This window comes from Indicator indicator, chromosome 17 (assembly GCF_027791375.1).
Source record: "Indicator indicator isolate 239-I01 chromosome 17, UM_Iind_1.1, whole genome shotgun sequence".
NCBI classification, from domain to species: Eukaryota; Metazoa; Chordata; class Aves; order Piciformes; family Indicatoridae; genus Indicator; species Indicator indicator.
In genome coordinates, this window is record NC_072026.1 from 2,019,812 (window position 1) to 2,043,651 (window position 23,840).

The 23,840-nt window shown below is 40.1% G+C and overlaps 1 protein-coding gene across 1 annotated transcript in view; it reads right to left on the reverse strand.

Annotated features, from left to right (window-relative positions):
- Positions 1-2,346: 2,346 nt before the first annotated feature.
- The window catches only part of KLHL4 (kelch like family member 4), a 36,356-nt gene continuing 14,862 nt past the window's right edge, over positions 2,347-23,840 (reverse strand). Inside the window, exons 2-11 of the mRNA XM_054388547.1 lie at positions 17,877-18,050; positions 16,784-16,920; positions 15,736-15,932; positions 12,726-12,938; positions 12,147-12,333; positions 8,959-9,183; positions 7,349-7,511; positions 5,055-5,267; positions 3,006-3,177; positions 2,347-2,406 (exon numbers count right to left, since the gene is read on the reverse strand). Coding sequence (XP_054244522.1) covers positions 2,347-2,406; positions 3,006-3,177; positions 5,055-5,267; positions 7,349-7,511; positions 8,959-9,183; positions 12,147-12,333; positions 12,726-12,938; positions 15,736-15,932; positions 16,784-16,920; positions 17,877-18,050 — 1,741 coding nt within the window. The remainder of the gene's footprint in view (positions 2,407-3,005; positions 3,178-5,054; positions 5,268-7,348; positions 7,512-8,958; positions 9,184-12,146; positions 12,334-12,725; positions 12,939-15,735; positions 15,933-16,783; positions 16,921-17,876; positions 18,051-23,840) is intronic.

Here is a 23,840-nt window from a genome sequence, read left to right on the forward strand (position 1 = left end):
AAACAACATGCATGTGGAATATTAGGTGCTGTTTTCAGGTGATTCTTTTCATCTTGATTCTTGATGTCCCCTCATTTAAAATAAAGCATAAATGTGTATATAAATGGTATACAGTGGTACACAGTGGATCTGGGTTTTTTCTTACCATATTTCTACTGTACAGGAGAGAAAGCTGGTAATCTTCAGCTAAGGTCAAGGATTGTCATATCAATATGATATAAAAATTCCATTTTGTAAGCTATATTCAAGGAATGTAATTATGTGGTTGTTTTAAAATTTAATGGATGGTGATTACCCCAAGAATAGTCAAATTAGCCTAAAGTGAACTGACAGATGGTTAGTGGGCAAAGACAAATCCATGAATAACCTGACACACTGATCAGCATTAAAACATCACATTTATGCATTGTGAAAATGATTGCAAGTTCTATTAGCATTGTGTTTGGAAAGATTTCTTTCGATTGGCACATACCTAATGTACTGGTTTGGGGCCAGACAGATCGTCTCTTGCCCCGAAAGGGACAAAAGAATGAAACTCACACAAATGGATTGGAGAGCGATGGAAAGTTTAAATGGAAAAGCAATTGGTGAAGCTACAAAAGACTACAAAGGATAGTGCCAAGAATATCCCAAAAGCATACAGAACCCCTCACAGAATTCCCAAAGCTTCCCAATCCTTCCCTTCTCCCCACCTGAGGGTAAACCCAAACCCCCAGGGCTCTTTCTTCCCCCTCCCACTGCTAGGCAAGTCTCAGGCTGGCCAGGTCTGAGACTGCCCTCCCTCCATTCTCCTCCTGGCATTAGGCCTAGACAGGCCTAAGAGGCCTTGAGGATACTGCCCCGGCATTACCCGATAAGAGAGGACATCTCCCAGGGGAGCAGAGAGGGAAGAAAGAGGAAGAGAATGACTTTGCAGATGGCCTTATAGGGCGCAGGATTTATGGGTAGAAATACGCCGTTTCCTGTGTCCACCCCTATTGGGTGGGCACCCAGGACACCAGAGGTGTATCTCATGTAGCAGTGGCAGGGGGCACCCAGCCTAAACTGCCACACCTAATGACATGAAGATATCTTAACTCTACTGCCTGTCAACTTGCACTACTCAGTTCTATAAACTACAGCCCAGGAGGCAAATTGTATCCTAGGCTGCATGAAGAGGAGTGTGGCCAGCAGGGCAAGATAGGGGATTCTGCCTCTTTGCTCTGCTCATTTGAGACCCCACCTCAAATACTGCTTCCAGTTCTGATGTCCCCAGCATAAGGACATGGAGCTGTTGGAGAGAGTCCAGAGGAGGGCCATAAAGATGATCCAAGGGCTGGAGCACCTCTGCTGTGAGGATAGGGTGAGGGAGCTGGGGGTGTTCAGCCTAGGTGGGGTTTTTCAGACTGCAGGGGAAATCATAAAGCTTCCTTCCAATACCTGAAGGGATCATCCTCCTGGAAGGCTGGAGAGAGACTTTTCATGAGAGTGTCTAGCAGTAGGACAAGGAGGAATGGTTTGAAGCTGAGGGAGAGCAGGGTTAGACTGGACCTGAGGATGAAGTTCTTCAGTGTGAGGGTGGTGAGACTCTGGAATAGCCCAGGGAGGCTGTGGATGTCTCCTTTCTAGGGGTGTTCAAGGGCAGGTTGGTTGAGGCCTTGAACAGCTGAGTCTACTTGAGAGGTGTCTCTGCCCTTGGCAGGAAGATTGGAGTGTAGATGGCCTCTGAGGTCTCTTCTAACCTGAGCCATTCTATGGTTCTATGAAGTGGGTATTCTGTCACAATATTAGCAATGCCAGAGGTAGAATAGCAACCAGTTCTATGCTCCTCTGACTTAATTTTAAAGTTAACTTAGTAATGTCATTTCTGAATACAGAACTGAAATATTTTTGCAGAGAATATTCTATTGCCAGTGGTATCTGTGGGCAAATATTTCCTTCTGTGCAGTTCTCTGTTGCTCATTTTCATTTACTTGAAATATAAAAGCTCTTTCTAAACATTAGCATTTCTGTCAACATAGGAAAGAAAAAATGTATATGAAATCTTACACACCTGTTTATCACGTTACTACTGCCTTTTATAAATAACAGGGACACTTTGCTAACAAGCCACAACCATCTAAACATATTACTGAATTTTTGTTTTAGGCAAAATAAAATCATTCACTTATGCAAAGTTCTCTCATTCCTGTAGTGCAGGAAGACACTTTAGTTTTCTCATAGCACGATGGCTCAGAAATAAGTGTTCTCTGTAATTGAGGGCTGCTATGATGGGCAGTCTGTAGTGCTTTCTGGAAATGTGTGTTGTCTTCCTAACTCAGTCTTCATGAAACTCCACTCAGTTTAGAGTCACAATATTTATAGTCGTCAGGGCAGCTTCACAACAACAACACATGCTCCAGCCCTTCCAATATTGACAGGAACTTCCTAAACAAAGGGGAGAGAGAAGAAAAAAGGGAAAGAATAAGGAGTAAACGTTTTTTGTAAACTCCTATGGATAGGATTAGAAGAAAATATTTGCATATTAAAGCAAAGTAATTTGTTTTTTTGATGTAATGTACTGTCAAAAAATATTTAGACCTAACTAGTGCTGTAATAGCAGAGTTTGGGCTTTTGGGGAAAAGGCTTTAGCAGCTACTGAGAGCTACATGACTGGTGGCTGGTGTCATGCTTACCTTTTGTAAAACGTTTTCATCTGCTCTGTTCCAAAACCATAGTCTCTGTAGCTGCAAAAACTTGGAAGTGCCCCAGCAGAGGGCATTGCTGACACAGGCATTCCAGCTCCAAGCACACAATGACTACTGCAGCCTGGTTCACTTGCCCTTTAGTCTCAGAATTTTTATGCAATTATTTCCCAGGAGAGGCAGCCAATATCTTGCACAAGTCTAGCTACGGTATCACCACATCCTTATCTATCTTTTCACAAAACCAATGACAATTTTTCAACATAATCTCTATGATTGGACAGAATTCTTCCTATCTGCAGGAAGAATCCCTATTATTTGTCAAGCAATTCTTCATCTTACCTCTGTCCACTCATTATTTTGAGCGTCATAGGACTCCACAGTGTCCAGGTATGTATGGCCATCATAGCCCCCAACAGCATATAACCTGTCCCCCAGAGGACAAATTCCAACAGCATCCCGGGGCACGCTCAAGGGGGCCACTGTTGTCCAAGCATCTGTTTTAGGATCATACCTTGGATCAAATTAAGAAAAAAAACATTGCAGAAGCACATTTTAAATTTAAATGGATGATTTTTGCTGATTTTTTTTTTCCTTGGACTGCAGTACAGCTTACACCTTGAACTAGTATAGGCATGAGTAGTAGTATTTGATCTGGCCACTAGAGGGGTCTTCAAGCATATGAAAAATTCCCATATTTCCACTTTGGGTGGGATGACAGTCTCTCTGTTTCCATCAGATTAAACAATGAATGCATTGGCAATATAAATGAGGCCTGAGGGAATAACAGCATGGCCACTAGCTGACTCAGCACAGTTCATTTCAATCTTTCCATTCTTTCTCCATAAGGATTTCTGGTTTCTCTTTCCTGTCAGAACTGATGTTCTCAGAAAACTTCACTGCAGAAGAACTTCAATATCTCGTATAGCTGATAAAAGTTTGTGACACAAAATGCATGGCAGCGTTTTATATCACTTGCTTTTATTTTCAACAGGTACTTAGCCAATTTCCAGTATAAATTCGAGTGAATTCCACCTTTAAACCATCAAAGGGAGAACAAAACGTAGCCATTGTTATTCGCCAGAGGGAGCCCAACGCTTGCTCTGTTTTCTTGTTGCCCAGTGACACAAGAGTGAGCTTCCCCACTCATTGTTCTCTTTTCTCTCAGGGCTCAAGCATTCTCTTGTTCTCCAACATTGTGCCACATGCCACCACAGTGGCAAAGCAATATTTGAGACAATGTTTCCAATACTGAAAATATATGGCCAGCATCTGTATTTTCTTAACATCTGTGCTCATCAGTGGAGAATACAAAACATGAGATTAAAAAAGGGTCAGAAAAACAGCATTTTCATTTGAAGTGAGAGTTGTGTGCTACCAAAATCATTAGACCAGTGTATTGATACACTGTTTGGTTTTTAAAGTGCACATTCAGGCTGAAGTAGTTTGCTTTGGTGCATGCTTAATTTGCTTGCTAAATCAGACACTCATCATATATTTTAGCTAATTTCTTATAGCAACAATAGTTCTTACAGAAACAGGGCTCTTGTATTAGTCTTTTCCATCACAAAATACCTGTGTGGCAACTACTGCCTGTCTGACTATGTGATAGATACTATATTTTTAAACTTTTGATCATTTATATTTTTAAACTTTTGATCATTATTAGCCAAATTATTGGAGGAAGATAACTGGAAAGTTGAGTTCATACAGTATATGAGACAGGTAGCCCAAACCTGGGTATTGGAACTTGAGAAATAGAAAAGTCACAGCTTCCTATTTTTCATTGCCTAGCAAGACACCAGGGGCACCTTAGAGCTGCCTTCCAATAGCTGAAGAGATCCTACAGGAAGGCTGAAGAGGGACTTTTCATGAGGGTGTCTTGCCAAGGGGAATGGTTTGAAGCTGAGGGAGAGCAGGGTTAGACTGAATATGAGGAAGAAGTTCTTCAGTGTGAGGGTGGTGAGAGTCTGGAATAGGCTGCCCAGGGAGGTTGTGGATGCCTTCTCCCTGGAGCTGTTCAAGGGCAGGTTGGATGAGGCCTTGAGCAGCTGAATCTAATTAAGAGGTGTCCCTGCCTGCAGGGAGGTTGGAGTAGATGATCTCTAATGCCCTTTCCATCCGAAGCCATTCTATGAAGTTGTCTTTATCTGGCTCCTGGGCAGCTCAGATAGAAGGGGTAGCTGGGAAAAATTTGCTCTTGAAGGTTAATTGTTTTGTTGTCACAATAGCTCTGGAAAACAATTATTAAATAGTATTTTTAAAGCAGAACATGTTTTACAAACAGAACAGTCCAATTGGGAAGATATTTTGCTTGCTGCTGTGAATTATTTTTTATTTCCTTCCTGGAATGCAAAAAATATAAAGGAATAAAGAACAAAACGTCCTTACCTTTCCACACAGTCGGAAAGTCGAGAGCAGTGGTTGGAAGCAGGTGCATCATGACCTCCTACAGCATATAAAAACCCATTGTAGGTTGCCACACCAACACCGCCTCTTCTCTTGGACATGGGAGCACAGATGCTCCACTTGTTTGTGTGCGGATCAAAACATTCCATTGATTTTAAGCAGGAGCTCCCATCTCGTCCCCCAACAGCATACAGCCTGGGATAAACACCCACAAGAAGGCAAACAACTTCAGTCTTAAGTCTTTTGTTTTAATAGGAATTTTATTTGGATACCTTAATTCAGACCACTTTATCATCATGCACAGCTGACAGCTATGCTCTGGAGCTTTCCTTGTACCAAGAGTTTTGCATGCTTTATGAAGGAAGTTGTGCTGAGGTCCTGGAGTGTGTCCAGGGAAGAGCAGTGAGGCTGGTGAGTGACTTAGGGGGCATCATATGAGGGAGCTGGGGTTGTTTATTCTGGGGAAGAGAAGACTGCAGCAAGATCTTATTGCTCTCTACAGTTACCTGAATGGAGGTTGAAGTGAGGCTGGTGCTGGTCTCTTCTCCCAAGTAACAACAATAGGTTGAGAGGAAATGAGCTTAAGTCGTGCCAGGGGGAGGTTTAGATTGGACACCTGAAGCACCACATCTACACACTTCCTGAGTACCTCCAGGGATGGTGACTCCACCACCTCTCTAGGCAGCCTGTGCCAACACCTGACCACTCGTACCTTAATTTGTCCTAATCTCCTACCTAAACTTCCCCTGACACGATTTCAAGCACCTGATACTAAGGGAAGGAGACTGACCCTCACCTCACTGCAACCTCCTAAGGTCAAGGAGGTCTCTCCTCAGCTTCCTCTTCTGCAGACTAAACATCACAGTTCCCTCAGCCACTCCTCATAAGGCCTGTTCTCCAGGCCCTTCACCAGCTTTGCCCTTCTTGTGTGCCAACTCAGGTCCCTTTCAAATCCTGGCTATTACTTTCTGCCATCACTAGCCTCACAGACATGGTTTAAGCCAGGCTGGAGACAGCTTGTATCAGGAGTGATTGAGAACAGAGTCAGGATCAGGCTGCATTTCCTCTTTGACAAAGCGGTTTCCTGCATGTCACTGGGGAAGGTATGAACAGCAGTTTCTGGTGAAGTTTATGCTGAGAACATTTCCTTTGAGATACAAGAGGGACTTGAATTGCCTCTCTTGGACTTTTCAGTTAATGACTGAAGTCATGTCATATTTGAATGCAAAGCTCTAACTTGTATGTGAAGAAGTCACATACACATTTGATGATATCACTCTTTCTCCTCTTTATCCTCTTTCTCTGGAGCTTAAAAAGTGAACAGGGAAGACTTTGGCTGCTCAGGATCTCATCCAACTCAGCCTTCAACACCCCCAGGGAGGAGGTATCCACAACCTCCCTGGGCAGCCTATTCCAGAGTCTCACCACCCTGGTACTGAAGATCTTCTTCCTAAGATCCAGTCTAAACCTACTCTTCCTTAGCTTCAAACCATTCCCCCTTGTTCTGTGTCTAGACACTCTCATGAAAAGTCCCTCTGCAGCTTTCCTGTAGGATCCCTTCCAGGTAATGGAAGGCAGATCTAAGGTCTCCCCAGAGTCTTGTTTTCCCCAGCTCCATCAGCCTATCCTCATAGCTGAGGTGTTCCAACCCTTGGATCATCTTTGTGACCTCCTCTGGACTCACTCCAACAGCTCTGTGTCCTTCTTATGCTGGGGACACCAGAACTGGACACAGTATTCTGGGTGGGGTCTCACCAGAGCAGAGTAAAGGATGTTTAAGTAAGTTTTGAAACCGTAATTGGGAAAACCAGTGTAGAGTTAACACAATCTCACTTCATTTAAGCAATAGATGAGGATTAGGATAGGAGGTATAAAATGGCAGAGGAATGACTTTTTTTGTACACCTTCTTTCCAGTGGTGCTTCCTTAGACCAGGTGATTTTAAAATGTCATCAGAAACTTGGAACACTTAAAAAGTAGATGATCTTATAACCCCGTAAGTTATATTCTAGATCAGATTCTGATCTGTGTAATAACATTTTCAAATTGCTAAAACTTAAGAAGGCTTGAATATGTTTAAAGCAAACTTGCAGTTTGAAAACAATTTGCTGCACCACGGAGGAAAGGCTTTCCTTTCTTATTTCTGTGCATTGTATTTCCTCTTTGTTTTCTTGAGGTGATTTATTACTGTAAGATTGAAAAGAAAATGTAAGAAACTGTATTTCCAAGGAAGGAAGGAGATGAACAAAAAGAAGAGAGTTTTTCCTGTTGACATACTTGCTATTCAGTGCTGCAACGCCCACCGTGCTTCTAGGGGTTGACATGCTAGCAACATAATTCCATTGCCGTGCTTGTGGGTCCCATCTTTCTACAGTATTAAGGTAACTCCATCCATCATGGCCACCAACAGCATACATTGGTCCTTCTAGCATTGCTACTCCTTACAAGATAGAAGTAGAGAGACATTGACAGTAATAATTTCAGTGGCCAGTTGTGTATTAACTTCATACTTCAGTTACCTGTATGCAGATAAGCAATTTCAGGTGGTATTAAACTCTCTAGAAGTGGCTTTGTCACTTGGCAGAATAAACAAAGACATACAAAATATTTAATATATAGCTTTTATCAAAAGGTTGAAGGAAAGCTGCTCTAATTCTCATGATGTCTTCTTGGACAATTTTATTTCTTCCAATTCTGTTGACCTTGTTCTGTAAAAAATGTGAGCCCCTAAACAAGAAACAATTCTCTTCTTTTAAAGAAAGGCAAAGGTTGAGCCAGGCAATGATAAATATTCCCAAATGAGCCACCTCTCCTTATTCTGAGCCAACTGAGGCTCTGTAATCCTGCCTGCATGAAGCCTGAGTGGATGGGTAGTTGGCTGCCCTTACTAGCTACAGAACCATAACATTTTAATGCCTGTAAAGGGGAACACAGTTATGGATAGAGCTGGCTTGTTACTGCTGTCCTTGAGGCACAGGAGAGTGAACTTGGATGCTGCTCCAAAGCTCTGTTTGGACATATCCTGTGTCATTGTCCTCCTCTAGAGAGAAGGGCTTTGGTGTCTCCTCTTTGGGGAGCTGCAGCTACTGCTGCTGCTGTTTGCTTCCTTTGTTAGGAAAGGCAAAATGTTTGAATCTGGCTGCTTAGAAGTTTTCTAAATCTGTCTTTTAAGGCCTAAATATACATGGCCTCATTTTTTCGTAAGTCCTAACTCTCCCCAAAATCACACTGAAGCTAATAGGAGCTGCAAGCATGAGGCAGCTTTGCAAACCAGGCTGATGCACAGATAGAAGCCTGTCACCTACTTGTTGGGTAATATTATGCCCCTGCAGCTGGTAATTAGACTGCAATGAGAATTGTTTGATTTGTTTTGTCTTCTTTTCCTTTACCTCCTACTAGTATTTGCTTTTATAACTTTGACAGGCTGGCTGGTAAGAACCCTACACTGTATGTTCTTCAACAGAGAAAGAGGCCACAACGGTTTGCCAAGTAATTCTGTATTGATCTTTTCCTATCAGTCATTAAAATATAAATATTCTCAATATCATTTGAACTTATGAATTATTGCAAGCAATACCTGTTTGTGCAAACTGTGATAAAACATCCAAAAATCATTCTATTCCCTCTCTTAGTCTCCTCAACTGTAAACTTATCTTTATTTTTTTTCAGTTCAAGAAATAAAGTCTAGATTTCAAACTCATATTACTCATTCCCTATGAATCTCATAAAGTTATGGCAATAGTAAGCAACTCTGTCTTTGAAAAATATCTCCTACCAATACTGCAGCATATTATTAAATCATTGAACAATTTATGTCAGCAGTGTTTGTGCTAATCAGAATTAATTTGTGTGATGCAAGATATTCACAAAGATGAAGCACCTCTTACCTAGGCCATGTCTGTGTGTTGACATAGGAGGCATTACAGTCCAAACTTTGGTGATGGGGTTGAAGCATTCAACAATGTTAGAAGTTTTCAGACCATCTCTTCCTCCCACAATGTAGAGCTTGTTGTCAATGACTGCAACTCCAAACTGTAGTCGTCTGCCGTTCATAGTACCAATTTGTACCCAGCTGTTAGTCCTGAGGTCATACTTTTCAATTGTAGTGGTACCTGTTGAAAGTGTGAGTGTTACGAGCTAGCCATGAACTGATCAGTACCAGTAGTCAGTTACAACCCAGAACATTATTGAACTCTAAAACATTGACACTCTATGTGTGGACTCTGTGGCTCCCTGAGAACTTCAGTTACAAAATGGGAACCTAGTGAGAAAAGTGCTTCAATTGGATGTAAATATAACTGTCACATCTATGTGAATAAACCAGGGGCAAGAAGATGCAGAATTAAACACCAGCAATTTTCTGAATACTGAACATTTTGGAGAGGAGCTAAATCTGTTACTCTTTTAAATACCATCAGGGTAGGTATTTTAGGGTTAGGGTTTTTTTATATTCCTCATGAATATGGTACCTCACTATTATGTATTCCTTAACCATATTTGTGTTCAGACCATTACTGGACAAAGTATCCACATGTCTGTCTTAAGACTTGGCTGTACATCTTCATGAATAGTTTGGATGTTCTCCTTTTTGTAATGGAGACAAGCAGAAGACCCAGTTGTGTATGAGTACGCACTTGGCTCCCACAGGTAGCTTCCCTCAGGTTCACCTTTGCAGCAGCCTTGCAATAGCTGCTTGTCTGCCGTAATATATGAGCTGTATTTCCAATATTTTTCAGGTCACTGAACTTCTAGTAATGCTTTTACTGCAGGTATTCATAGGGCCCTAGATCTCTGCCATTCAAATCCAACACTTTTCCGTGCCCTGGCTCCTGTCAGTCACTCGGCAGCCCTAATTGCTCCTTTGAGAGCTGATTTAGCACAATGAGGAGATGGCTGAGTAACAACCAAAGCAGAGGTGGCAATTGTCAGTTGCACATAAAATGCATTCTGAAGCTCAAGCTTCAGTTTAGTTGAAGGCAACCAGGTGAGAAAATGAGAGCTGATTTCCTGCCGGTTCCTTGACCGGGATTTGAGGCTAGAGAAGTAGCATTTGGAGATCTACAATAGTTGGTAGATAAGGAATGAGTTACAACAGCAAACCAACCATGCAGTAAAGCAGAAAATAGAGGTAGCATTTGGTTTAGGGATCTGCTAGAGATCATCTATTACACTCAATAAATGTAGTGAAATAAGAGTTTATCTCATGATATCTCTTTTTTTTTCTTCTACATACTGTTCCAGATGCATAGACTGGGAAAGAAACTATCAGTTCCATCTACAAAAAGAGAAAGAAATTCTACTTTTTCTGGTTTTCTAACATCTTTTATTTTGAGCAACTGGTTTGCTTTGACTGTTCTGTTTCATTAGTCTGTTTTCTCTGCTTTGAGTCCTTCTCAATGCTAATGTGTGAGTGGAGGTCTCAGCTTCAAAAGTGTCTTGCACACTGTCTAAAAACCAGGAAAAACTACATTAAGTTCTCAGTGTATTCATACATACCCTGTAGGCTGTAATTTTTACAGAGACTGGAAGGCAGGTTTTGAGTTAGTGTGGTTTAGGCACATTCACATTTTTCAAGATACCAGCCCAAAAGTAGCTCTTTGATCTTCTTTTGATCATTTGAAGTTGAGATTTGACTTCATGTACCACCTGAGATAAGGACAAAGCCAAACCTGGCATTCACTGAAAGTTTTCTTTATCACAGAAAGCATATATTGCCAGAGGTGGAAGCTACTCCCTTCTTAGAGCTGTTCTTCCAGTGCATCATAGTCTCTTAGGTACTGTTTCCAGCATAGGCTGAAAGTATGAGTCAGAGCTGTAGAGGACAGCAGGGAGGGGAGGAAATGCTGTTCTTCTTGACCATCAAAAGGCAGAAGTTCAAACAATTGACTTTATTCCAAGGTAATAAGTAAAGGAGGCACCAAGAGGAAGTGCAGATGTTGACTGAAATAGAACTTTCTTTGCATAACCTTTACTGAGAAAAAACTGTTAGAAAATTGGATTCTTATCTTTGTAGAAGTGAGCTTAAAGATCAGCTTGAATTCTTGGTTGGTCTAAGCAATTTGTAATTAATGAAACTATACTAATTGCTACAGTTTATCTTCATTTTGCTAAATCATCCTAGAAATAACAAATTTCCTGTTGTGATGGCGATGAATGTGTAGTTTGCACTTGATTTGATGCCACAGAGATAGTGAGGGAGAGCTGCAAGATCTCTCATAAAGGAAAAAATCAGTCATCAGCAACTTCTTGCAAACCATGAAACGGATTAGCTGCTTTGTGATTCTGTTGCAAGTGAACTCACACAGCTAAAGGTACAACTGTTCAGCAAGTTGCTAAACTTAAAACTAATTACAGCTCTTTGGCTACAAGCTGTGGGTTTGAAGTTAAGGTTCCTGTAGAAAATTATTTCCATCCACTGCCTATTAAACAGAATCCCATGATGGGTAAAGCTGTGAGCTGACTGCAAGTGTGAAAACCACAATAAAAATAGGAATACAAATGATAGCATTTAACTTTCAACTGCAAACCTGAAAATAACCTCTGTATGAAGTCCTGAAAAGAGGGTGCACATGTGGTTGCCCTCACAAAAAAAGTACAAATCTTTCCATCTGAAATTTTATAATAAGGTTTTATAAGCTTCAGCTAAGAATTCTCCAGAGTTTAATAATGCTTTTTGGTTTTATTCTCCTCCTCTTTAAAAATCTTTCTAGTCTTCTAACTTTCATCCTGAAATTTGAGCTCAGGGTCCTTAAACAATACTAAACGAACCTTGTCATGGTTTGAATATTAATTATTTTCTCTGATTTGAAAAGTCAAACCATACCCAAAAATAGTTACAAAACAATTTTAAAATCACCATCTGAATGAAACTTATTTAGTCTGCACCTCAAGGTGGATGTTTCTAATTTACAAATATGATTCTTGCAAGAAATAAGAACATCTATTTCATGTATTGTGTTCTGTGACTTATTTTTTCTCCTTTTTCGTCCCTAAATTGCTGTTTTCCTAACATGTTTAAATAATTATAGATATTATCCAGTTATCTTTAAAGAAATTAACTAATTTCTGAACTTACCTTTAGTGGCATCCATACCTCCTACAGCATAAAGTGCACCCACTGTAGATTTTCTAGGCTTAGTTCGAGGACTTTGCATCATGGACCTCCTTTCTGGTAGAAGATGGTACTTCATAGCCTCCATAAGAAGCTTCTGACACTCTAGGTCGTCTGCAAACATTGGACTATTTTCTAGATCAGCTAGTAACTAAGAAAAGAAAATAAGAGTCTTACATGCATCTAAATCAGTACAATTGGATGTACTTCAGTAACTGAAGTAGCTACAGACACTCATTTTCAGTTCACCTCCCACTTGATCTTTGCTTGAAACTCTGCTTTAATGCAAGCAAAACAATACAAAGGTAGGGGAAAAGTCTTTTAAGCATGACATCTACTTATAGTAGATTCTTTTTCATCTGTGTTTACTGTAATAAGTATATCTACTATACATTTAAAAAACAAAAAGGTGACAATAACCCCACCCAAAAGCCCATCCAGAGTCAGAACATTTCCACAGAATTCTTTTCTGTGTCTCAGAGATGCTTGAGGCAAGTATTGCAGCTGCCAGCTCAACTCTCTGGTAGCCCTTCCTGTTCATACCTGGGGTGGAAGCAGAGGCAGCCTGATATAGGAAAGGAGCATTCCTAGGGCTTGCTGCCGGTTTTGCAGATCATGCCTCACCCACATCATTAATGCCTGGAATATGGCTTCTTCATCTGGAACGTTGATGTCATCGCTAGACAAGAGCTTTGCAATTTCATTAGCAGGGAGCAAAAGAAATTCCTGGTTTTTTATTACTTCTGTGAAGTGCTCCTAATAAGAAAAAAAACAAAAATCAATGGACTGATGATTTTCACACCCTGAAATAACATTTTCTTAGATAATGAAGGCTTTGCATATGTTTCATTCTGGTTCTATTCTACACTACAGGGAAATGAAAATGTCTATTTTAAAGATCATTGAACCTCCTTCTACCATTTAAGGGAGATTTTGAGTGCTCTTTGATGCCTTTCTGTTGCAGAACTGAAGAATAATGTGCCTCCAGGGGGTCCTTAGAGCTGCCTTCCAATATCTGAAGAGATCCTACAGGAAGGCTGAAGAGGGACTTTTCATAAGGGTGTCTAGAGACAGGACAAGGGAGGATGGTTTGAAGCTGAGGGAGAGCAGAGTTAGACTGAATATGAGGAAGAAGTTCTTCAGTAGGAAGGTGGTGAGAGTCTGGAATAGGCTGCCCAGGGAGGTTGTGGATGCCTTCTGCCTGGAGCTGTTCAAGGGCAGGTTGGATGAGGCCTTGAGGAGCTGAGTCTAATTGAGAGGCATCCTTGCCCATGGCTGCATTTCAAATACTAACTTCTATTTACATACCAGAAAGTAGTATATCTGATTTGGGATCCAGGTTATATTGGGGGAGATGAAGAAATTTGCTAATTGGTAATTTGTATTACATATTTCCAGTAGTTTCTTAACTTTCTGTAACTCTTTTGAAGAGTACCAAGGTTGTAAAATGATTAAAGGAGATGTAAACTTTGTCCTGTTAGGCACGTCCTGCTTGAATATTTTGTGACATCCAGAGAATAGGAACAGGAAGGCCAGTCCACATTTAGGGACAAATATAGCACAAGATGTTTATCAGAATGAGTTCTATTAGCACAAAAAGACAGCAGGCAGGAAACTTAATACTTGCCATCAACGGCTAAAGTAATTGAAGGGGTAGGTCTCCATTGTGTCTGGTTTTGTTGAGTGGATGTGGTGTTTATAGCTGATTTCTTCAGAAGCTGTTTCAGTACTGCCAGTTCATTTCAGTGCTCTCTATATTTATGGTGCAGCTTTGTAGTCTTTCCCCCAAGGTGCACGTTTTCAAGGGGCTGAGGTTGGCACGAAACGTAACACAATGTTTTATTAATCCTCTTCCACTGCACTGCTCTATGTGTGCATTGTTATGGTCTCCTTTAAGTTGTGGGTTGTTGTTTTTGTTTTGTTTTGTTTTTAAATAATTTCAAGGGTTTTAAAAAAAATGTCCTTTACTGTTATTTCAGAGGGGCAGCTTTTCTCTTCTTCCTATAAACTGTCAGTAGCTGCAAATCTGGTAGGTGGTTTTATGACATGCAAGATCCTCTTTCCTGGCAGCATTCTCAATCCGTGCTGCATGCAAGATACAGGAGGTGGCTCTAGAGGTGGAAATACTTCTGGTTGTTCTCAGGAAGACATACCGTAAAGCCTACATGCACAGCACTGCTGAGACTCACAGATTCATCATGATCCTTCACATTAGATACTGTTCTTGAAGACCCAACTCTCACTTCTGTGACACGCAGCTTTAAAATATAGTAAAAGTCTAACTCCTGGGGAAGGCTGGAGGATTCAATGGTTAAAAAAAATTAAACAAAAAAGGCTCTCTCATTGATTGACATCGTAGAATCATATGTCTAACCATACGATTTTCCTTTGGTTTTGCAGAAATCTGGACCCTGAATTTTAAATGCTTAAAGTTCATTCCCATATGCTCTGGCTGGTGGGAGAAAAGAGGCAACAGCAGAGTGGGGAGGTTCCTGATTTTGGTTAGTCTAAAATGGTGTGGAGCAGCAAGGATAACACTATTATATAAAAGCTGAATGACCTTCTATCTTAAATGCCCTTTTTGAGCTTTCAAGTATAGAAGGAATCTAGATTGCTGCTAAACAAACCATTCATTAGTATGACAGAAAGAAGCACAACCAGTGTCCTCAATCTGCACATGCCACTCATTTATTTCAGCATGTGGAAGTGTACATTCTCTTGCTGGAATGCTCTCAACATTATGAAGCCTGTAAACTGGTTTTGACATACTACACTAATATTTCAAGCATAAAGCTTCCATGTGTCTCCTAACAAGTAATCCCTTTTCTATCTAGCTGAGCAGTTGCTATTTTTTTGTGTTTAAAGTTGCTATAGCACATCTTGTTGCCCTGAATATTTATCCCTTGATGTGGTTTCGCAGCAAGCTATCTTGCTTCTCTGTTTCCCACACTCTGAATATTCATTTCTTGCTTTGAGCCAGAGGAGGATTATGCTTCAGTCAGGGATGTGCTTCTTTTTAGCATTCCAGATTTTTCCCATACATTCTTTTTATGTGTCTCACCTTAAAATCAGCTTTAGAATTTTTTGTGCTGAATAGAAAGGATAAGAATGGCGTATTGCTGTTTGCCTCTTGACATTAGCCATGTTAAAGCCCTATTACATTTCTTGTAAGAAACACATACCAGTCCTACTGCACATTTCAGTTTGATAAGTGTCCTTCTACAGAGCAAAACCCTGAAACATGAAACCTTGGAACTGAATATTTATTTTTCTAAGCATGCTTTTCTCTCTTTCCAATTCTTCTGTAACAGTTACACTTCTTAACTTTCCCTGAAGAGACTGAGCTGGGCAGAGATGTCCCTGTGTCAGGGACTTTACAGAATGGACCCTGCCAGCATAGGAAGAGCAGAGCTGCTGCATCAGTCTTGGAGAGATCAGTAGCCCTGAGCCCTGCTCAGCTGACTCTACTTTGCCAAGGCCCATATGTTTTCCAGGAGAACATTCCCACTTGCTGTTAACATTATGCTTGGAAAGCAGTGGATTGTTATCTTACCATAGTGTATGTGTGTGCCACCTTCAGCAGCTCTGAGCAGCCCTGAGCATCTCCAAAAGAGCGAATCCCCAGGCAGTTGGAAGGGTGAAGCTGCTTCATGAGAAAGTTGCAGCATACTTCAATAACCTGGGAGAGCTGGAGAAGACAAGCTGCAGCTAGCAAACTTTCTATAGTGTCTTCCTTTAACTCTAGAATACCTGCACAGTTTGCATATAGAGGGGAAGAAAAAAATTCTCAGTCATTTTCTTTGTGTCTTTACTACTTGAAAGCTTCCACTCTCCAATTTTTATCCTTCCCTGGAAAAGTCTTCAAATAATTGTTCTGTGATTCACACATTCATTTTCCTTCCTTGCAGAAGGATTCTTTAAATGTCTGTTTTAACAGACTTAACTGATTTGATGGATTTTGAATGCAACAATTGGAACATTTTTATTGGAGCTCTAACAGTATTAAATCTGATTTTGCCTGAAAAGAAAAAAATAAACCACCTGAATTCATAAATTCCAGTCCCTGGAAAGGGACTGTTTACAAAGGCCTGTGGTGATAGGATAAGGGTCAATGGTTTGAAATTAGAGAGGGGGAGATTTAGACTGGATGTTAGGACGAAGTTCTTTACCATGAGTGTAGCAGATTAGCAGAACAGGTTGCCCAGGGAGGTGGTTGAGGCCCCATGCCTGGAGATATTCGAGGTCAGGCTCGACAGGGCTTTAGGCAACCTGATCTAATGGAGGATGTCCCTGCTATACTGCCAGGGGGTTTTGAACTAGATGACCTTTGGAGGTCCCTTCCAACCCAAACCACTCTGTGATCCTATAATCAAGTCTATCCATCATGTTAGATGTTGTTTCATGCATATCTTCTAGAATAAGTTCTTTTATAAACAGTAATATTTATTAATCCTCTCTGGAAGCAGGTGTACATCACCTGTGTACGATTTGTGCTTGTATTTATGTACTGGTATGAAATGGAAGAAGTGACAGTTGTGTATATGTTGAGCAGATTTTCTCTTCCTTTACAACAGTGATGTGGGCAGTGGAGGAAGAATTACCTGTGTAGGCATAGCGCACCAAAGCCTTCAGTGCATCAGGGTCTACTCCCTCCATCTTGATCTCCTCTTGTTTTGCTTCACGCACATCATTTGTAAACATTGCAGCAAAATAATCAGACACTGCACTGAGAACCAACCTTGAAATAAAAGCATTTTAAGAGGACTGCAAATTACTTCCTAATCCCAATAGCAAGCATGAAATGTAGTATTATTATATAATGAATTGTGTGTGCAATAGGAACATTATCTTTAGCAGAGGAGTCAGATCTACAGCAGTGAGCAATAAAGTTTAAAAGGTAATTAGTAATCTAATTTTCTCCCGTAGTGCTTGTTTGGGAAGATTTTGTTCCCTGATCTCTCTATAGTTTGACAGCAGAAAGAAGGGAAGATGGACATTGTCAATAGTTCATATTGGAATTTCATCCTATTTGAAATAATGAATGTGAAATACTGAGCACGACATTTTGTTCTAAGTTGATACACTAATTTGTAGTCACCATTCATTCATAGCTAGAGAGCTAATGTCTCTCTATACAGAGACACAGCTCTACCAGAGAGAGTCCAGTGGAAAGCTACAACCTTGATGAAGGGACTGGAGCGTCTTTCTGATGAGGAAAGGCCGAGAGAACTGGGGCTATTTAGCCTAGAGAAGAGAAGACTGAGATGGGGCCTTATCAACGTTTATCAATAGCTAAAGGGTGAGGGGGCAAGAGGATGAGGCCAGACTCTTTTTGGTGGTGCCCAGTACTAGGATAAGTGGCAACAGGAACAAACTTGGACACAGGAAGTTCCACCTAAATATAAAGGAAAACTTCTTCACTTTGAAATTGATGGAACACTGGAACAGGCTGCCCAGAGAGGCTGTGGAGTTTCCTCTGGAGACCTTCAAAACCTGCCTGGACATTGCGATCCTAGGCAACTTGCTCTGGGTGAACCTGCTTTACTAAGGGGGTTGGAATGGATGGTCTCCAGAGGTCCCTTCTAATCCCTACCATTCAGTGATTCTGTGATAACTAGCAGGGCAGGAATAAACGAAGCAGGTATTTGGATATTTCAGGCTTTGAAGCCATGTAAACAATAGTGGGAATCATACCTGTGAGCTGGAATCTTTTGGTCTCCAGCTATAAGAAGAACATCACAAAGCTGCTTCTGCTGCAGATAACTTTCCATCTTGCGGAACGTTTGCTCTGCGTGGTTTGTAGACTGGAAATACTCATCTGAGCCATTGGTGTTCATTCCAAGCAGGGAGCTGCTGGTCGTTGACAGCCTGTGAGGGAACGAGGCCGTGTGATGAGTGTAGCATTACGACTGCTGATTATGCTCTTCATACCATTATTGTTCACATGGCAATACGGAGAAGTTTAAAATCATCAAGTCCTTAAGACCCTGCTCTTATGCTGCCGCCTTCTTGTTTTTTCTGTGTGGTATCTGCAAGTTATTTACAAGGCTGCACATAAACCATAGTGTACCACAGTTAATTGGCACAGCTGGTGCCACTGACTTTCCTACTTCACATCAGTTTTGTGTCAGTGGTGCACTGTTCTCACAGCAGTGATGTGATAAATGCAGCCCCGGATCATACACAAACAGAATACATTAAAAAAAACCCCACGCTTTCCTGTGATGCTAATAGCTAAATTATCTTGTGGCATGAAATTTTGGGCATCAAGTCTTTAAGACTTGTTTCTGTTTCTCTTCTTGCTTTGTACATTAAATGACATTTAAAAATAGAAATTAACCAGAAGGCATTTACAAGGACCACATAATTCTGGACAAATTAGCAAACTAAAAGCTGAAGAAAGCAGTGCATTATATAACCTTTGGAATGTATATGATGATCTCTGAGGTCCCTTCCAACCTTAGCCATTCTAGCATTCTCTAATTCTGCATTTAATATCATATATTAGTAAAATGTAAACCACCTGAATTTTAAATTTCCAAGCCCAGCCAGGAAATGACAGTTGGTTGGCTACATTGACAGGTTGTCTTTGATACTGTTAATGCATATTCATAAGTGATTAGGAGAGCTAAAATCTTTTCATGAAATTAACCTATTAAGTTTAGCAGAATATTGGATTACATTCAGAAAATACAGAAATAAAAATGGATAAATCAGGTGGAATCAGTAACATTGTCAGAAAATAGAGGTAAATTAGATCTCACATTTTCATTTAATAGGTAATCCCAGTTCAAGGGAAATAGAAATCAGAATATTGAATTGAGAGACAGTAGAAGTTTCTGTACCTTCTGTAGTACAAGAAAGTTACTGTACTTTTCTATATGCCTTTCAGAATGGCACAGAACAAACCCACAGTAGCTATGGCTATTGTGTATCTTTTTTCCATCTGAAAATCTATCTATATGAATTTTTCTGGATTTCCATGCTGCGTTTCTAGACGTCCCACAGCCTATTTGGAATATGGCAGCTTTTGTACACTGGCATGTCAAAACCCTTCAGATCCCCTGTCTCTTTGATATGTTTGAGATGCACCAGAATCCACTGTATTCATAGAATCATTTATGCTAGAAAGGACCTTGAAATCATTGAGTCCAACTATTAACCCAACACTGCCATGGCCACTGCTAACACATGTCCTTCAGCACTGCATCTACACAGCTTTTAAATACCTCCAGAGATGATGAGTCAACCACTTCCCTGGACAGCCTGTTCTAGGGCCTGGCAGCCTTTCAGTGAAGAAATTCATAGAGGCCCGCACTTTCCAGGCCCACAGGCTGTGTAAGATCATTTGAGGTGGGCTGAGAAGTGGTATTTCAGAAGTGAGGTAGGTGAGCCCTCAGCTGTACATGTGCGTCCCCTAAGAAGGAGCAGACCTGACACACCAAAATCCTCCAGTGCACTATGTGTGTGCACAGTATGTGCACCTGTGTTTCTGTCTGGGCAGCTCAAATTATATTGCTAACTGCAAACACATCCAGAGAGATCAAATCGGTGCAATGAACTCTATCTTGCTTTTGAAGCTCTCTATTACAGTTTCAAGTGCATTTTCTTGTATTTCTTTTCCATATGAAAAAGGGGCAAATCAAGTTCACCCATAATGCATCTCCTTTATAGTTTACAGCTTACAAAATTTAATTTGTCTCAGTGACTTTAATGACTATACTTTTGTATTTGTTTTCCTTCAATGCTTCATTGAGAATGAAGAAGCTGCAAAATTGGATTATATGCCTATTAGTGTTGCATCAGCTCCTTGATGCCAAATTCATACTCTGTAATATTAATGTTTTGCTGTTTACCTCCTAAGCTTTGTTTAACATTTCTCAGAAAACTATTTTTTCAGAAACACCTTCTTTTTTATTGAGATTCATTATATTCTCTCTATGTATTATATTTAAGGCTGTGTTACACTGCTATTATCCTTGATATTTGCAGAAATCAATTAAAATAATACTCAACCATCCTTATTGCAAATGCACAGCTCTAGTTTCTTGAAATAAGTAATTGCCCATAAAAAGCAGTCATTTTTAGGCTGAAAATATTTGCAGAGGGACTTGAAGTCTAAGAATTTCATTCAGTCCTAGGTACTTGTTCACATGTTTTGTAGAATGACCTTTAACTACAGCAGAAATGCCACTAACATAATTATTTCAAAGACAAAGGTCTTCAGACACCAAAAAAATACTGGAACCAAAAGAAGTGCTCCATTAACTGTTTTAATATTAATATTATAATTGCTGGTTTATCTTCCACAGCTGATTCAAAATGGCAGCAGTAGTATGTTATGGAAGGTAAAAATTAAGTTGAAAGATAACTATTTATATGTATTCCTTAGCATATGAGCAGGGGGTGCTGTGGGCTGTAATACCAAGACAGTCAAAGCTGGCTGTAAGTGTGCTAGTGAGAATATATCTACCTGTCACATCTTGTTCTGTGTGGGATGGATTAATTAAGACAACTCACGGTCCACGGGAACCTCTTCAGAAAGGAGGAAGTACTTGTTTTCTAGAAAACGCGCAAGTTTGCACAAACAAAAATCTGACTGTTGTGCAAGAGAAGTTGCAAAAGTGCATGGGCTCTGTCGTGCCCAAGGCATTAACTCCCCACTCGGGAGGGAAAATTATCAATGAACTGTTCTGAAGTATCAGAAACCCCAGTTGCTTAATGTCAACTTTGCATTCACTGTGCCAAGTTGTTTTAACACCAGTAGTGTTAGTAATAAGGGCTTAAGAAGGTGGATTAGCCTAGAGAGAGCAGAGATAAATCTGTATTTAAATGATTCTAAAGTAAATGAACTCAACAAATTTCACCTTACGTAAAGAGCCAAGTGAAATAATTTCTGAGTTTTGCTGTAAGGATTTGCAAAGGATAGTGCAAATATGGTACTGCTTTTTAAAAGGGGAAATGAGAGATTTTGAAACAGACAACATAAAGTGAAAACTTGAAAAAATAATGAAGAAGCCTTAAGTCTATAGATGACATGAAAAAGATAAATACAAGCCAGCATGGCTGTTCACAACAAATCACAGCACAATGATTGTCTTATTTTTTTTGACAAGATAACAAAGCTTACTGGGAGAAAAACATTAGTTGTCAGAAGTCATCTTGATGAGTTCTGACACTATTTCACATGACATTTGCAAAATCAAGCTAGGATGGCATGTTTGAAATGTAAGAAATAGGAGAGATGGGAGTGACTTGTAGAGCTACAGCTGAAATGGATCAAGGATTCAGTTTCAAAGGCAGGTGATGCTCTGAGTCCATTCCAGGCAAATTCTGTCTATTTAACACAGAGAAGTATATGATAGAAGCAGGGTTTCATTGTTACATCAATATATGGCAGTGAGCCACAAACTTATTAGGGACAGAGTTCAAATTCAGAGGGCCACACCTGCACTGTTCTTAGTGAACTACAGGAAATTTATACCTTTCAAAGATGTGCTCACACTTGCTGAATGAAACACTGGCTAAGAAAAGACAGGTGAGGTAATAGATTAAACTGGACCCCAAACGAGCTGTAACTCCAAAATGGTGTATAGGTAAAATTTTGTTCTTCTCTGGTCAGCAGAATTAATGTGATGAGCTTTCTGATTCATTCCTGGCCTACACTTCTTTAAATATCTGAATTATGTTATTTTCATCTTTTTCTCTGTCTTCATAAAGTACTCTTCGTTAATCAGCACAGCACTCTTCATTAATCAGTATATATAGGATAAATTAAATTTTCATCATAATTTAATTATAACATAAATGCCATTTATTTGCCATGTGCTGTTTAAAATTCAGTATGTTTTTAAAATGCCTCCTTAAGTGTGCCTGTGGCCAGAAACCAGAACATAAAGCTAAAGAAACTTAGAAACATAAACCAAGGTGATGAAATGCAGTATTTTGTTGTTCTTGCTAAAGCTATTACTTGTGTTTTATGATGAATATTTGTTGAACGCACCTGCCATAGTATTTATGAAATTCAGTTTAAGCAAGTTCAGTTATCAGTGTCCCTTACAGATTCTGATTTTTCGATCACCTCACCTCTGCACTGTAAGTAACACCAGCCATCACTAGCAGACTGCATACCAGTTGTAGACATTAGGCATCCCAAGCCCTTTATCAGAACTGAAAGCCCCAGTGTGATTTCAGCTCTGTGGTGCTCTCTGTGTGCTTTAGCAGTGACAAGGCATGAGACAAAACTGCAGCTTCATCAATTCAGTTTGTTAGTGCAGCAATATTTACAATGCAACTCTTCTTTTTTTTTTTCTTTTCTTTTCTTCGCTTCTGCTTATTCTAGAAAATTGCAGTCAGCCCCCGCATAGGCAGAGTCTGTCCTGTGCAGCTGTTTGAGCTCTGACCCTCTGCTGGGCAATGTCATGGGGCTGGAGATTGAGAGATGCTGTTTTCCTGCATGAAATCATAGGGCTGTAGCATCTGTTAGAGAAACCGTATCAGCTGGCTGAGAAACAAAGAAATAGTTCAGTCAGCTAGCCATGTCTGAACACAATTAAACCAAAGATAAAATTGAGGCTCCTGCACTAATTGTTTGCTGGTAAAATTAGGCCACATCAGTAACTGTTTCAGCCTCTGCCTTAAAATTTCTACTGCAATTGCCTTCTTTATTATTTATTCTTTGTAAATGTAACAGCTAAAGATTGTGTTGTCTAGGGTATGGGTAAAAAACTTGGATCCAAAAGAGATGGAAAATTGTGCTATGTGTTGATGACTGCTGAGGCAGTAAAAATGACAGAAAATGATACACTGAACACAGAAATAAGCAGTTAAAATGTAGGATTATTTAAGTTAACAGAGAGACCTGTCTATGTTGGAAGTTGATACTGACGATTCCACTACAACTCAGAGCTCTTGAATTCCCTGGTTTTAGTAACTTGTAATTGTTAACACAAACCTGGCAATTTTCTCTGGCGTTACAAGAAGGTTTCCCATTTTGGGGATTACAAGTATAAATGTGCATATCATTAGACTCAGGAGCTTCAGCATGCCACTGAAAGCACTGTAGCTACTCTGAGTTTGTTCTTCCCCCCAGACATGATAATGTACTGAAGAATGCCATTTTTGTTCATATCAGGATGAATTTGGGTTATCGTGATTTGAATCTTTCCATGAATAGGAGACGTGTTTTGTGAGGTAATTTGAATGGAAAACCAAACTGCAGAGCCTCTGAGCACCATACATGACTTTATGTTAGAATAAAGAATAGGTCCAAACACTCCCCAATAAGCTGTTTTCCTTTGGAAATTGTGTATTGATTTTTTTTTTAACAGAGGAGGTTAATTATAAAATTATTTTCCAGGCTCCCTGCAGATTGTTCTTGTTAGCATGTGCACTCCCTCAGCTGTTGATCATTTGCTACTAGGGACACAGTCTGTTGAGAGCTTCTTCCATTCCTTTATTGGAATCTTGTCTCTACAGTAGTTTTATGCTCATAATTTGCTTTACACAGATAATTAAGAAATGGGCTATTCCTTTGTATATAGAAAATGCTTTCTCTATTTGTGTGTAATATGCACCCATTACTGTGTTACAGCACACTAAGATCCTGTGCAGATCATCTTTGGTTGCACGTTAATACTTTGTTGAATGGCTTCTTTG